We start from the raw sequence: 17,148 nt of genomic DNA, 5'->3' as shown, positions 1-17,148 counted from the left end.
GTGTGTGGCTGGATCTGCCAGTCTAGGTGGCTTAAAGAAATTAGGCACCAACATCACATTGATCAGTGCCAAATGCTTTCTTTACTCTTAGGGCTTCTTTACACAAGGAAATTACGCATTTCTTAGGGTGATATCTTTTATTAGACCAACTATATAGTTGGGACAGAGTTAGACAAACTTTCAAACACAAGACATTTTTCATCAAGTCTCAGCTACAACATTGCTCTTATGCTTTCAGAGAAATTAAAGCAGAACAAGATAGTGTCTGAGCTTTACAACCTAGCTATCTGCTTTAACTTCCACAGAGTCTACATTAAGAGCACCTTTATGTGTTTGCCTTGGTAGTAAGCTCCACTACAGAGAGGTACTCTCATTACAGATCAGGAGTATATTACAATCCCAGGCGGTGCTATACTCACTCCCACTCTAACTTGTGGAAGCAGTGTAGCAACTTTAGTGCAGTGCTGCATGTATGCCAGTAAATTCTGTGGCTACGCTACTTCACAGTCTGGAAGTCATGCATGTGGTGCATCTCAGGGCGTTGTCTGGCACTGTAATTGATCCACAGAAATATTCCCCTAAGAATGTCCACGGGGAGAGTTTAGAGCAGAGTAGCTTTGTACTGTACATGTACATCCTGCTTTATTCTGAAATACCTCCCTGTAGCAAGCCCTGAGTTATCTAAGTGAAGTCTGAAACAAAGGAGAGAAGGCATCTAGTATACTCCAGGTCGCAAAGAATTATTCTTGTTTGTTCCTGATCTTTAATCACATTTCTAACAATGAAAACTCTAAATGCATGGCTTGAAAGGACTTTAATTTGGGCAACTTAAATGAAATCCAGTATGGTGTTACAGATTTCTTGATTGTAGTATACATCAATAATCAATTAAATGTTTAAGATGTATGCCAGATCTGTGCCATTGCAAAACCATGTAGAGAGAAATGGGGGATTATTAGGTTTTCTTGTATCATAGAATCATAGAAGTAGGGTCGGAAGGGACCTTGTAGATCTTCAAGTCTGACCCCCTGCCTGGGCAGGAGGAAAACTGGGCTCAAATGACCGCTACATTGACTGCTTCAGGGAAAGAATGAACAATGAAATAATCAGCAACACACCACCACCACAGCAACCTCTCTCTACCAGAGAAAAAGGTGATAATCTCTAAGATCCAACCACCAAATAGTAATAAAACCAGCAGATAAAAGAGGAGCCATAGTCATCCTAAACCGTGAGGATTACATAAAGGAAGCCAAGAGACAGCTCTCTGACACCACCTACTACAAAGAACAACAAGAAGATCCTACTCCCCTTTTCACCAAAAAACTCAACAATACCATCAAATCATTTCCATCAAAACTACAAGAAAAACTACAGACCTTGATCCCCCCGCTACCTAACCCGGGGACTTTTTACAGGCTCCCTAAAATCCACAAACAAGGGAACCCTGGCAGACCTCTCATATCCAACCATGGGACCCTAACCGAGGAAATATCAGGTTTCGTTGAAGCAATCCTAAAACCGCTTGTCACCCACAGAGCAAGTTTTGTACAAGACACTACAGACTTTCTACGGAAACTTAAAAACATAGACCACCTTCCCAGCAACACACTCCTAGCCACCATGGACGTTACCAGCCTTATATACCAACATCCCACACCAGGATGGCATCCAAACCTGCCTTACATATCTACAGGAACAAGATTACAACTCAGAATACAGACCCAAAGATATTACTGAGCTTATACACTTCATCCTCACACACAACCATTTCGCTTTTAATAATCAACACTTCCTCCAGATGATGGGAACAGCTATGGGCACTAAAATGGCCCCACAGTATGCCAACCTTGTTATGAGCCACCTGGAAGAAGACTTCCTCAAGAACTGCACCATCAAACCCTTGCTATACTTAAGATACATTGATGACATCGTCATCATTTGGACTGAGAACCTGCAATCTCTGATTGAGTTCCATCAGAAATTCAACAGTCACCACCCCTCCATCCGACTTTCTTTAGAATACTCCAGCACCAACATCTCCTTTTTAGACACAAGGATCAGTATCCAGAAGGGTAAAATACAGACCACAGTATACAAGAAACCCACAGACCAACATACATATCTGCACAGAACCAGCAATCGCCCTAAACACACCAAAAAAGCTGTGATATACAGCCAAGCCCTCAGATACCACCAAATTTGCACTGAAGAGAACACCCGGGATCGCCACCTCACCAATCTTAAAAAGGCTTTCACCCAACAAGGACATTCGTCCAGAGAGAGAGAGATCTCACATTTGAAAGAGCCACCTGGATACCACGTGAAGAACTGCTGCAGTACAGAAGAAAACCCCCCACAAATCGCACACCGCTGGTTATGACGCATCACCCCTCCCTTGAACCTGTATGGAAAATCCTCAAAAAATTGCAACCCATACTAGAAAGAGACCCTATTCTTAAAAAGTTCTTCCCAGAGCCACCCATCCTAGCCTTCAAACAAGCACCGAACCTCGCCAACCTCATCACCAGAAGCAAACTTCCTCAAGCCCAGAACACACCAAAAGGATCCAGACGGTGCCATGAGAAGAAATGCAAAACCTGCCAACACATCTCTACCACCCCCACAATTACTACACCCCACAACAGAGCCATCAGCATCCCAGGATCTTACAGCTGCACCTCCAGAAATGTAATATACCTCATCCAATGCACCAAATGCCCTGATGGAAAATACGTAGGAGAGACCAAACAACAACTGCGCACCAGAAAGAATGCACACCGGAAATCTATCAAAGACAGAAACACCCAATTACCGGTGGGGGCACATTTCTCACAGGAGGGCCACTCTCTCTCCAATCTCTCAGTCCTGATCCTCAAGGGAAATTTACACAACACTTCCCAGAGACGAGCCTATGAGCTCCATTTCATCAACCTCCTGGATACTAGAGATCATGGACTAAACATAGACGTTGGATTTTTGATACATTATAATCTGCCTGGCAACTGACTCCCCAGCCCAGCCTCTGGCTTCTTTACTTTTCATTCCATCCAGGAAGAGCACACACCAACTGCTGAAACTTCCTTAGCCTGATGAAGGGTTTTTGAACCCAAAAGCTTGCCTAATAACTATTCTCCAACTATTTGGTTTGGTCTAATAAAAGATATCAAATTCACCCAAGGAACCTTGTCTGCCCAGCCAGGTAGGCATCGAGCCGCTTCTTAAAGACCCCCAGGGTAGGAGCCAGCACCACTTCCCTTGGAAGTTGGTTGCAGATCCTAGCCACCCTGACTGTGAAGTAGTTCTTACGGATGTCTAATCTAAACCTACTCTCCAACAACTTGTGGTCATTATTCCTTGTTATCCCGGGGGGTGCTAGGGGAAACAAGGTCTCCCCAAACCCTTCTGGTCCCCCCTAGTGAGTTTATAGATGGTCACTGATCTCTTGTAGCCTACAAGAGATCTCAAAAAGCTTCCAAACACATGACAAACACCTGTGGCAGTTCTGAGAAGTGTTTCCTGGAGGTGCTTCAGTAGGAAGCAAACAGTTGACACCCCTTTTTTACAGGGGACCGCATCAGACCTATTCCAGCATTAATAGTATCTGTGGTTGCTCCCAATCTTTTTTTTCCTATGGAAGCATCTTAACTGTAGTTTTATTTACTTTTAATTTCGTTGGATTGAATCTGGTTTTCTAAGGAAGTCCAGGATTTTGCAGACAGGCACTGTGCATATTTTCCCCCAAAGATCTGCAAGTGCACATTACTTCTGATTTGTGGCACATTAGCTACTTCCTGTGGCACATTAGCTACTTCCAAATTTCTAGCAGTTGCCCAGCTCTGGCACTGCACTTCCTACTGGTCTATAACATCACTTGCGATCTCCATTTTTGTGCTTCTCAAGCTAGGTTGCATCTGTAATGTGGATCAGAGCTTGCAACTCTATCACCTGCTCATATTTTCAATGGCTAGCTGTTTGAAACTGGCTCACACAAATTCCTTGAACCAGCCAGTTGCAGGGTTCATTTCTTTTTTTCCCTTTTTGGTTTTTCATTAAAGCAGTAGAGCTTGGCATATATTTTTAACAGTATCAAGACTCTAATTTCAGATTTCTGAGTCATCCCAGTGGTCATGGCTGATGGAAAAACACTGAGCTGTTTGTATCACAGGCTAGATAGATAGGTGTGTCTAGACTAGACCTATAACTTGTGCATCTGATGAGATTGGTTAAGAAACTTTGAGATCTTTTTTGAAAGATGGGTTGTCATTGGTTTGCTGTGTGCCTGATCTGTAAATAAATAAATAATAGAATTTAGTTACTTACAGAAGTGAAAGGCCACTTTAGTAGCAGGTCCAGATTTCAGGTGCCTTTTCTTTGCTTTTCCATGAAAGAATTTTCATATCCTAATTGTAATACTTGGGCCTATCTAATTTAATTTCTTTACCTGGATGACAGCTTAAAATGGAAACAGCGTAGAGGAAGTAAGAGTAGATAAATTCACATGCAAAACTGAATGCTTTATAAGAAAGGCCTACAAAGGATGGAGGATGGGAGTCACCTCCAAGGAGGATTATTCTGTACTGGTCCGGTCCTGTAGGGAGCAGACCAGGAAAGCCAAGGCTGCAACTGAACTCCAGCTAGCTTTGAGCATCAAGGACAATAAAAAGTCCTTTTTCAGATGTGGGGAGCCGGAGGAAAAGCAGGGGCAACGTTGGACCCCTGCTGAACCAGATGGGGCAACTGACAACTGACGCCCAGGAAAAAGCCAACCTATTAAATAGGTACTTTGCGTCGGTCTTTCATCAGCCCCATGGGACGCCCGTGCCCGCTACAGGGCCGGGAAGTCCGGGTGAGGGTGATCCCCTGCCCTCCATTAATGCTGATTTTGTGAAGGAACATCTTGAGAAGCTGGATACCTTCAAGTCAGCCGGCCCTGACAATCTTCACCCCAGGGTACTCAAGGAGCTGGCGAGCATCATAGCCCAGCCTCTAGCGCGGATCTTTGAAAACTCTTGGCGCTCTGGTGTAGTGCCCGAAGACTGGAAGAAGGCCAACGTGGTGCCTATCTTCAAGAAAGGGAGGAAAGTGGATCCGGCTAACTATAGGCCCATCAGCCTGACTTCTATCCCGGGGAAGATCTTAGAAAAGTTTATTAAGGAGGCCATCCTTAATGGACTGGCCGACGCCAACATCTTAAGGGATAGCCAGCACGGGTTTGTTGCGGGTAGGTCTTGCTTGACCAATCTCATTTCCTTCTACGACCAGGTGACCTATCACCTGGACAAGGGAGATGAAATTGATGTCATTTATCTTGACTTCAAAAAAGCCTTCGATCTGGTGTCCCATGATCGTCTCTTGGAGAAACTGGCCAATTGTCGCCTTGGGTCCCCCACGATCCACTGGCTGGAAAATTGGCTCCGGGGTCGGACCCAGAGGGTAGTAATTGATGGAAGTCACTCATCGTGGTGTCCTGTGACCAGTGGGGTCCCCCAGGGCTCTGTCCTTGGACCCATACTGTTCAACATCTTCATTAATGATGTGGACACTGGAGTCAGAAGCGGACTGGCCAAGTTCGCCGATGACACCAAACTTTGGGGCAAAGCATCCACGCCTGAAGACAGGCGGGTGATCCAGGCTGACCTGGACAGGCTCAGCAAGTGGGCGGATGAAAATCTGATGGTGTTCAATGCCGATAAATGCAAGGTTCTCCACCTTGGGAAGAAAAACCCGCAGCATCCTTATAGGCTCGGCAGTGCTATGTTGGTTAGCACTATGGAAGAAAGAGACTTGGGGGTCATCATTGACCACAAGATGAACATGAGCCTGCAATGCGATGCTGCGGCTAGTAAAGCGACCAAAACGCTGGCTTGCATCCATAGATGCTTCTCAAGCAAATCCCGGGACGTTATTCTCCCCCTGTACTCGGCCTTAGTGAGGCCGCAGCTGGAGTACTGCGTCCAGTTTTGGGCTCCACAATTCAAGAAGGATGTGGAGAAGCTTGAGAGAGTCCAGAGAAGAGCCACGCGCATGATCAGGGGTCAGGGAAGCAGACCCTACGATGACAGGCTGAGAGCCCTGGGGCTCTTTAGCCTGGAAAAGCGCAGGCTCAGGGGTGATCTGATGGCCACCTACAAGTTTATCAGGGGTGATCACCAGTATCTGGGGGAACGTTTGTTCACCAGAGCGCCCCAAGGGATGACGAGGACGAATGGTCACAAACTACTACAAGATCGTTTCAGGCTGGACATAAGGAAGAATTTCTTTACTGTCCGAGCCCCCAAGGTCTGGAACAGCCTGCCGCCGGAGGTTGTTCAAGCGCCTTCATTGAACACCTTCAGGAGCAAACTGGATGCTTATCTTGCTGGGATCCTATGACCCCAGCTGACGTCCTGCCCTTTGGGCGGGGGGCTGGACTCGATGATCTTCCGAGGTCCCTTCCAGCCCTAATGTCTATGAAATCTATGAAATCTCTGATGAGAGAGAAGGTTGGGGGGTGGGTCTAGATAAAGACTTCCTTGCCCAAGCTGCCTTTCATTGAATGATGCCTCACTGATTCTGAGAGATTAGCATTGCACTTTAAAGCCATTTCATTTAAAATCATGATGGGTTCTTTTTTCCTTCATAGCCACTACTTCTCTATAGGCTCTGTCATGGTGGCAGCAAGCAGTGGCTTTTCTCTACAACTGGAACAAATAAGCCCTCCCTGTACATTAACAGGACTGCAGGATGGAAAGCTACTATTAGCCTTTTCTCAAACTGCCCCTCTGGGTGAAGAAACCCTCCTTATTCATGATGAAGAATGTGACCAGCAATCTTTTGGACCTTACTCCAGGGACAGACAGAGATGTGCCTGAGTCCTCATTTTATCCAGTGTTACAGACTGAATTAGGATGCAGTTTAGGGAGAGTAAAAAGGACAGGATGAACTAGAAGGGGCACTCAAATGTGGTGATTGAGTGTGGTATAAAGGCAGGTCCATTTAGATAGAGGGAGCATGGAAAAAAGGGATAGAAGAAATTAGAAAATGTAGGGAGTTAAATATGTTTTTCTGTGAATATTAAACTGATCTTACAGCACTTTTTACAAGTCTAACTTTTGGTTTCCATCTGTGATTGTATGCAAGATGTCAGTCGTATAAAATATATCTCCATTTATTTTTGAGCCCTTTTAGGACGTTACAATTTAAAGTCAGGCCACTATTGATTAAAAAGTTCTGTACTAAAGCTTTTTATTGTTGGCATATGGTGCTGTAATATCATATGCGAATATATGATATGCCTTATGCCACGGGTAAGTAACACTCTGGTAACGCCTGCCAGAGTACAGTACACAAAATAATTTTGCTAGGCAGGTGTGCCTTGGGGTGGATGGCAGGGGAGGCATGAGGGGGCCGAATCCTTGTGGTAGCTGAGCTCCAGCCCCTTGCCTGCTGTGCACCTTGAGGCGTGCATACACCCACCACTGTTGCAGTTGCTTGCAGCCTCCCCGTTGCCTGCTATGAGCAGCCCAAGCTTCATGCTGGGCATGTGCACCTTGGAGTGGACGGCAGGGAAGAGGCAGGGGCTGCTCAGCCACAATGAAGATTGGGCCCCTCACAGCTCTCCTGCCATCCACTGCTGGCGCACCATCTTACAAGTTGAGGTTGTGGGTGTTTTTTGGTATTCTGCCCAAAAATGTTGCTGACCCCTGCCTTTTGCCATTATGACCATTAGTGAAGCTTTATGGCTGAAGTTGGCCCTGTTATATTTCAGAGCCTTTTTGTTACCAGAATAGTTGTAATTCAGCAGATCACAGGGACCTGGGATTTGTAATAAAAGACTAGTCCATGGGTCAGCAGCATTTTTGGGCAGTGCCAAAAAAACCCCTGTAAATTTGACTTGTAAGATGTTGGTGTGCCAGGGGCAGACAGTGGGAGAGCTGTGAGGGGCCCAAACCTTGTTGTGATAGTGCAGCCCTGGACTCTTCCCCACCATTCTCCACGGGGCATATGTGCCAAGCAAAATGCCTTCCCGTGCCATGCTCTGACACCTGCCCCAGGGGTTGCCTGCTCCAGGGCTAGTCAGTGCAGTCACTGCTGATTATTTTGTTGCTAAGCACAGCTGGCTATTTATCACCTGTCAGCACTGAGTGGATTCACACTAAACCTGATTAACCTTTCATTCCTTAAACCTAAAACTTTGAAAAGGGAGGAGGAGTAAAGGTCTTGCCTTGCATGCTTCCATGGACTTCAGTGAGCTTCTGATTGAGTCTATATTTTTCTCCAAGCCAATGATTTAAGATAGATTAAACAACCCAACCTATGCTTGGCTTTTGAAAGTGTTTTTGCTTTTTTTTCACTTAGCTATTATTAACTGGGTTTGTATCATTTCCCTTGTAGGTATTGTCTTGGTAGCCATAAATCCTTATGAGCAGCTGCCTATATATGGCGAAGATATCATCAATGCCTACAGTGGTCAAAATATGGGGGATATGGATCCACACATTTTTGCTGTAGCTGAAGAAGCATATAAACAGATGGCCAGGTTTGTGGGGCAACAGAGCCTTTTAATTCATTGTTTCATCCCAGAAGTCTTAAATGTCCAGTTAATGAACACATTTTCTCTTCATATTTTTTCAAACATTTTAGAAGTTCTCTCATTAATCCAGTGTATATTAAATGTCAACAAACCCTACTAAATTAGCAAACAATAAAACTGTTCTTTATACCTTGGAGATAATTGTCTTTGGATAGGTAGTGGGGGAAGGACCCATTGGACCTATTCAGAATTAGGCCTAAAATTAAACAAATTAGAGCAGATCTGTATGGAGCTACATTATCTCAGTCTGATCAGTGAAATATAGAGCTGTTTTTGAACAGTAGCCCTTTTTAAACAAAATGTGATTTAGAATGCAGCTATTTCACATGGGTTGTGTTTGTGCATATATGTACACATAGGGTAATGATAACAAAAAAGATTCTCCCAGTGTCGTCTTTTATTAAAGGCAGAGGTGGACAAACTTTGATTTGTTTTTTGAAGGGCAAAAGGACCAGTTTCATAGAATGTGTCTGAAGAGAACAGATACTGGATTAGAATGATTTAATTGTGCTATAGTTACAGAAGAGTAAATCCTTTGGGCATATATACATGGACCTTTGTCTGCTCCATCGCGCTGGAAATCAAGCGCATCAGAGCAGACTTGATTAATGGAGTTTGCGGAGCACATGAGCTGACACACCCAGCACTGCATTACATGCACTTGTATGAATGGCGAAATGCACATTAGCGTGCAGAAAATGGCAGCAGTGCGTTTTTGAACTAAAATACCTTTGATATGTTTTAGTTCCAAAGCACACCACTGTCATTTTCTCAGTGCTGACACGCGTTTCGCCATTTACACAAATGCATACGCTGCAGCGCCAGGCACTTTAAAAAGTGCCCAGCACTGTGGCACATGCATGTGTACAAATGCTTAAATTCCCTTTAAGTGTTTTCTGAAAATAAATTCTTTAACCAAGGAAAAACTGGCCACTGAAATGAAGCCTTTCCCCTCTCAAGGACATGCCTGCCTGAGAAGCATTTGAAACCTTTCTGATTTTGGATAGTCACTCTGTTTGGATAGTCGCTTTTAGTTTGGTTTGTGTGCTTCTCCAGTTAATAAAGTGGATCCAAGAGCTCTGTTGTTAGTGATAGAAGCTGTTAATTTAGCCATCCTTCAAGTAAACCAGCTTGTTAAGCAAAAGATTGTCTGCTAATGAATTCATTGTGATGTGGCAATCATTCAGTACTGGGATGAAAGTTTTCAGATGATCTTCTCTTAGCTGGCAACATACTCCATTAAGAATGTGTAAGAGAGTTAGAATGAAGTGAAGTCTAGCCAGCTTGTGTCTCTGAAGCATGTCATGACCCAAAGGGTATGATTGTGTGCGTGCTTCGGCACTGCAGAATTATTTCCCGCCACGAGGAGCTTTCTTTGCACGGTGCAATTCTCAGTTGCATAGAGAAAACCCCAGTGCAAAGGAGTTCCCGCCATTCATATGTAAATTTGTGTCCCACTATTGGCTGTTTCTAAATTATTCCCACATGGCAGCTAGCGATTGGCTTGCTAGCCGTATAAGAGGCTTGAGCAGTTTCCGCCCAAGTTGGAGGAGGAGAACTTCACATCCATCTCATGAAGAACTAACTCTAAGCGCTGTGGAGCTTAACAAACCCAGCGTGTGCCGTAAGAAGGATATAGGGGCCTGATCAACCTCTAGCCTCTCCCCGTCGCCGCCTGATCCCTCGATGTACCCTTCCCTGCGCGCTCGGTCCACAGAGCCTAGCAAACTTTGTGTGTGTGTGTATCCAGAGCTCTTTCCAGGTTTAAGAGGCTCGAGTTTTCTACGGGTGTTGTTCGTGTGAGTTTTCTTTTCGTTTGTAACTGCAGCTTAAGCGAACTGCACCGCGACCATCTACGGTGTAAGTAAAATAATATTTAATCAACCGCTACGCATCCGTGGCTAATTCTAGTCCGCTGTGACGAATTCCCCGACCCACGTGCCAGGGCTGCTGGCCGCAGCCCACCGCGCACCCCCAAAAGCCTCGGACTACTCCTGGCCCGCACATGGCGACGAGGATGGGATCCGGGGAAAGCACGATGGAGCTAGAATTAGTTAAGAACTGCCCTTGGCGCAGTGGAAAACGCCAAGTAGAGAACTTCATGGAACTGGAGGTGCATATTGCTTACCACCAGGTGGGCGGAATGGGTGAGAGGTTTATCAGCGGACGCCTTTCGCTGAAGGGAGAAGAGGGAGCATCCGAAGACGGAGCCCCGAGAGAGGGGGAAGTGTATCTTCACCCCGCGGAATTCGGGTGTATAATGAATAATGAGCGGGTCCTGTTTAGGCCCCTCGACACTGTGTCCCTCGCCAGAGTCAATCCGGCAGGCGCAGTAAACCTGACCCTCACCCAGGAGTGTGCCCGTTGCCTAAGATGTGCTCGGGAGAGTGAAGAACCGGTGCCGATCGACCGGTTTGCCCCCTTTATAGTAGTGTCTAGATTGAGGGGTCGCGAGCTTCCATCCAAGCTCTGCGAAGATCTGGAGGCGGAGGAACGTGCCGCAGATGAGAGGGTGGCCCCGAAATACGACAAGGGGGGAGTGTTAACTGCATCTTTTCGTACAGTAACTGATCTAATGCAAAAGAATTTAAGTTTGAAAGCCCAGCTGCGTATGGCCGTTCAAGCGGTCAAAGAGGCGGCTGCGAAAGAAAATCTTGAGATGCCACGTCAAGATGGCGCCAAGCAAGAGGGATACCGCGTGGAAGAACCAGAAGAGAAGGGTGGAGCTTCGGAGGAACCCGCGAGAGTTCGGCCGGCGACCCCGCCCACCAACGCAGCGTCGCTTCCAGCGACCCTGCCTTCTTGCTGACGGAAGGGAGAATCGAGCGAAGGAGTGCATCTGCCCCTCCTGCCTGAAACAATAACAGCAGCCTCGACTCCCGAAGTAACAGCTCATCCTGTAGCAACAATCAGCCCAGTGACTGATGCACAAGATGAAGTTTGTGCCGCCACCAGTCGCATTTGTGCTTGGACAGAGTTACAGGAGCTGTACAGAGAATCTGAAACGGAATCTGACGAGGCTATAGTCTCATGGCTGGAACTCATGTCCATGGAGTTTGAGTTTAACTAACCGCCCTATTGTGTGCGGGTTTTTGTAAATATTAGTGAAATAACTGTTTTAAGAGAATTCTTTTCACAGATCTGGAACTCAGAGTGCGTGGCGGAGAGAAGCCCCAAGAAGGATAACATCATCGGCAGAAGTGAGGGCTTGACGCGCGACTTCGCCATGATGCCCACTGAAGCCCTGATCATGCAGTTTTTTTGTTATGAATCTGATTATGTGTGTATGTATTTGTGCCGACTATTACTTAATTCGATCCCTGGAGGACGAACTTCTTATGTTAGCTGATTTTGTGTTTACCCGTTTAGTTCAATGCCCTGTTACAAGAGCTACTGGTGACCCGAGTGACGAGCATGTGGCATAATTCAGCTGTGCCTTCAGCAAGGGGGGATGTCATGACCCAAAGGGTATGATTGTGTGTGCGCTTCGGCACTGCAGAATTATTTCCCGCCACAAGGAGCTTTCTTTGCACAGTGCAATTCTCAGTTGCATAGAGAAAACCCCAGTGCAAAGGAGTTCCCGCCATTCGTATGTAAATTTGTGTCCCACTATTGGCTGTTTCTAAATTATTCCCACGTGGCAGCTAGCGATTGGCTTGCTAGCTGTATAAGAGGCTTGAGCAGTTTCCGCCCAAGTTGGAGGAGGAGAACTTCACATCCATCTCATGAAGAACTCTAAGCGCTGTGGAGCTTAACGAACCCAGTGTGTGCCGTAAGAAGGATATAGGGGCCTGATCAACCTCTAGCCTCTCCCCGTCGCCGCCTGATCCCTCGATGTACCTTTCCCTGTGCGCTCGGTCCATGGAGCCTAGCAAACTTCGTGTGTGTGTGTGTGTGTGTATCCAGAGCTCTTTCCGGGTTTAAGAGGCTCGAGTTTTCTGTGGGTCTTGTTTGTGCGAGTTTTCTTTTCGTTTGTAACTGCAACTTAAGCGAAGTTTTCCTAGACCCGTTTCAATGGAGTAATGCACCATGGTCCAAGTTTCCCGATGTGTCATGTTAATGGGCTGCCAATATCTACAAAATACCCAAAGTCTAGATTTTTAGAAGATGGATGGAGCCTACATAGATGCTATGCATTTCAATTGCTAGTAATCTGTTAAGGAGCTTGGTGTATCATGTGGTGTGAAAAATGCCTAAGTAAAGGGGAATCATATCTGCATATTATAGCTCCTTCTATCAGGGATCTCATTGCTTTACAGAAATTCTAACACCTTTTGTGCAGTCACCTTCTTACAGATGCAGAGTCTTGAGCTTGAGCCACTCTGGACTAGTGGCCAGTCATGTCTAGCCCTTTTGTGTTATCTACAAAAACTAGTGTGCTTTGACAACACTAGACCAGTGGGCTGCAAGGCTTGGAACAGGCCTTTGACCAAACACCTTTATTAAAAATGGGGAATGGAGGCAGATAACGTTACATAACTTTCTGAAGGTCACCCCATAATTCTGTGGTAGAGTGAGAACTATAACCCAGCTCACCAGACTCCAGTCTTTAGCCAGTTAGTAGCTCCAAATGATTGAATAATAGATCAACTATAGGTAGCACTTTCTTTTTAAATGAATGAAAAGTAACATTTAAGCATCTCATGAAACTGTTGATCACTATTTCATATAGAGATATGAACCAGCTTCAGACTGAACCATTATTCTTCTCAAAGCTGAATATTTAAGATAGGTTAGCCAACCTATATTTGACTTTTAAAACTATTTAGCTGCTTTTTTTTTCTTTTTCAAACAGCTATTATTAATCAGATCTGTTTTATTCTCATTTGAGGTATTGTTTTAGTACCCCAAAATCTTGATATATATAAAAACATACAACTAGGTAGAATGTCCCTACACTGAAGTAGTTATGCAGTTGTTTTCATTTTATGCTTGTACTCTCTTTTGTGCCACTTTACCTTTTTGTGCCATTTGCATGCGAGTCATTGATGAACCTCTGCACTGGTCCGGACCTGCAGGAAGCAAACCAGGAAACCCAAGACTGTGATGGAACTCTGACTAGCTACAAGTATCAAGGACAACAAAAAGTTCTTTTTTAGATATGTGGGGAGCCAGAGAAAAAGCAAGGGCAACATTGGACCCCTGCTAAACCAGATGGGAGAACTGATGACCAACAACCAGGAAAAAGCCAACTTATTAAATGGGTACATTTCATCAGTCCCATGGGATGCCCCTGCCCACTATGGGACAGGGAGGCCCGGGTGAGGGAGATTCCTTACCCTCCATCAATGCTGACCTCGTGAAAGAACACCTTGAGAGGCTGGACACCTTCAAGTCAGATGGCCCTGACAGTTTACACCCCAGGGTACTCAAGGAGTACCCCAGGGTACTCAAGGGCTAGCATCAGAGCCCAGCCCCTGGTACGGATCTTTGAGAACTCGTGGTGCTCTGGTGAAGTCCCTGATGATTGGCCTTCTTCCAATGTTGTTCCCATCTTCAAGAAAGGAAGGAAAGTGGATCCAGCGAACTATAGGCCCATCAGCCTGACCTCTATCCTGGGGAAGGTCTTCAAAAAGATTTTCAAAGAGGCCATTCTTAACAGGCTGGCTGATGGCAACATCCTGAGGGATAGGCATCACGGGTTTGTTGCGGGTAGTTCTTGCTTGACCAGTCTTGCTTCCTTCTACAACCAGGTGACCTATCACCTGGACAAAGGAGAAGAGATTGATGTCGTATATCTTGACTTTAAAAAAGCCTTCAATCTGGTATCCCATGATCACCTCTGAGTAAAACCGGCTAACTGTGGCCTCAGCCACACCGCGATCCGCTAGCTGGGGAATTGGCTCCGTGGTAGGACCCAGAGGATGGTGGTTGACGGAAATCAATCGTGGTGCCTTGTCGCCAGCGGGGTCCCCCAGGGCTCTGTCCTTGGGCCTGTACTATTTAACATCTTCATTAATGATGTAGACATTGGTATCAGAAGTGGACTGGCCAAGTTTGCTGATGACACCAAACTCTGGGGTAAAGCGTCCACACCTGAAGACAGGAGGGTGATCCAGGCTGACATTGACAGGCTCAGGAAATGGGCAGATGAGAACCTGATGGTGTTTAACACTGAAAAATGCAAGGTTCTCCACCTTGGGAAGAAAAACCTGCAGAATCCTTGTAGGCTCGGCAGTGCTATGCTGGCTAGCACTATGGATGAAAGGGACTTGCGGGTTATGATTGACCACAAGGTGAACGTGAGCCTGCAATGTGATACTGCTGCTAGTAAAGCAAGCAAAATGCTTGCTTACGTCCACAGATGTTTCTCAAGTAAATCCCAGGAAATCATCCTCCCGTTGTACTTGGCCTTGGTGAGACCGCAGGTGGAGTACTGTGTCCAGTTTTGGGCTCCATAATTCAAAAAGGATGTGGAGAAGCTTGAGAGGGTGCAGAGGAGAGCCGCGCACATGATCAGAGGTCAGGAAAACAGACCTTATGAAGAGAGGCTGAGAGCCATGGAACTCTTCAGCCTGGAAAAGCACAGGCTCAGGGGTGATCTGGTGGCCACATATAAGTTCATCAGGGGTGCTCACCAGGATCTGGGGGAACATCTATTCACTAGAGCGCCTCAAAGGATGACAAGGTCGAACGGTCATAAGCTCCTCCATGACCGTTTCAGGCTGGACATAAGGAAGAATTTCTTTACTGTCCAAGCCCCCAAGGTTTGGAATAGATTGCTGCTGGACATGGTTCAAGCACCTACTCTGAACGCCTTCAAAAGATATCTGGATGTTAATCATGCTGGGATCCTATGATCCCTGCTGACTTCCTGCCCCTGGAGCAGGGGGCTGGACTCAATGGTCTTGCGAGGTCCCTTCCAGACCTAATGTCTATGAAATCTATGAAACCTGTTCAGTCCCCTCTAATTTCTCACTTTGTTTCCAATTCTGTAATCACTTAATGCTATATTTTCCAGCAACAGTGCTTATTTTCTTCTCTTTTTTTTAGGTTCTCTCTGGGTCATTATTGCTTTAATCTCACTTCACTTTTCATTCCTTAGTTAACAAGACTAAAAGTCACAATATATATTCAGGCTTGCAATTCAACTGTTGGATGTTTAGAAATCCCAGTTTAAGTTCTGCAGCATTTCATTTGAGATTTGATTGTTTAATTCATAAATTTGCTAAATTTAGGGCAATAATCTTACTGTTATGATAACTACTGTTTGTATACTTTTGTTAGGTTGTATTTTTCATCATCTTTAATACTTCCTGATGCTATATTTAAATAGTCTCTAGCATAAGCAGTGATGATTCTCTTATTCTTGAAGGATCGGTTGACACCTCTTAATTTGTATACCTTACATTTTGCTTTATAACTTTATATTTTGATTCTTAGAATTTGCTTTTCCACCTTGATTATTCCCTCCTTTCCCATAGATGATAAATAAGAAAATATACTTCCAGATAGTTGGTCATAACTGGATGATTTCTCTATGATTTCATGGAACTATGAAGTTTTGATGACAGCAGTTGGTGAACATTAATTATAAATATAATGTTGGTATAGTGCTCTGAAAATAGAAGGTGCTAGATCAGTGTTGAATAGTGTATTACAGCACTCAGAAGGCTCAATCCTGGCTTCATTGGGAACAGCATACTTTTAGCAAAGAACATAAGCAATCCTAAATAATGGGAAAAATCAAGGCATGTTTATTCAAGAATTTGTTAGGTACTTTATTATCACATTCAGTACTTCAGAGAAATTTGCTTGCCATCAAGATAATCATCCTCCTACTTCTATTATTTCTTTCCTTATCTTTTTTATATTTTTTTTTTCTTTGCTTCTCCCTCCTTTTGGTAAGTCCCAACTCCCCACTCCCTATGCTCACTCCATGTCACTGCTAAAATAAGCAACACAGTAGTCAAAGCTTACATTTACAATGTCATTAAACTTCAGTGTTAAAAATTCAGTAGAATTGCTAGCTAGTGGAGTCATCATTTCGGGCTGTCATCAGACTCAGGCAGAGGGCCAGAAGCTTGTGTTTTTTTTTGGGTTTTTTGTGTTTTGTTTTTTTTTAATGAAATCTAATGTTTGCCATTCAGTCAGATCAAGCCAGTGGAATGGTTAACATATTTTTTGGGTTGCTGTACAATGTGGAGGTTCAAATCCTGTGAAGACTTGTTCACAAGTAATTTCTTTGGGATGGATTACACCATCTCCTTTTGTTTATATACACAGTTTTGGACCCTGTCTTCCCTTACTTCCATGTAGAAAGGAGGTACAGTTGCCAGTGTGGAATTCCATTCCCTCCTGTATGACCTATCCAGTGGAACTGTTTTTGCATATCTGTGAGAGGAGTAAGCTGGCGGGGGAGAGTACATAGCTCCTTCTAGCTCCAAAAGCCTTATGCACAGCATCCTGGAGGTAGCTGTGGCCAGAAGAAACCTTATTAATACACTGTTGATGAGTTTTGGATTGAGGGGAGGGAGGAGGACAGGAGAAGGGAGCAGTAAAAGAATGGTGCTGAGACATGGTATCACAGCTTGGATGACTCAGTTACTAGGATGGGCCACAAGAGCTTTTTC

At 45.0% G+C, this 17,148-nt stretch overlaps 1 protein-coding gene across 4 annotated transcripts in view; it reads left to right on the top strand.

Annotated features, from left to right (window-relative positions):
• Positions 1-17,148, top strand: part of MYO5A (myosin VA) — a 195,308-nt gene that overhangs the window by 73,286 nt on the left and 104,874 nt on the right. For all 4 annotated transcript variants that reach the window (XM_059714677.1, XM_059714679.1, XM_059714680.1 and 1 more), the window contains exon 4: positions 8,377-8,521. In XM_059714677.1, the coding sequence (XP_059570660.1) occupies positions 8,377-8,521 (145 nt within the window). The remainder of the gene's footprint in view (positions 1-8,376; positions 8,522-17,148) is intronic.

Source organism: Alligator mississippiensis, chromosome 11 (assembly GCF_030867095.1).
Source record: "Alligator mississippiensis isolate rAllMis1 chromosome 11, rAllMis1, whole genome shotgun sequence".
Classification (NCBI taxonomy): Eukaryota; Metazoa; Chordata; order Crocodylia; family Alligatoridae; genus Alligator; species Alligator mississippiensis.
Note: the sequence above shows the minus strand (reverse complement) of the source record. Positions and strands in the feature narration are given on the sequence as shown.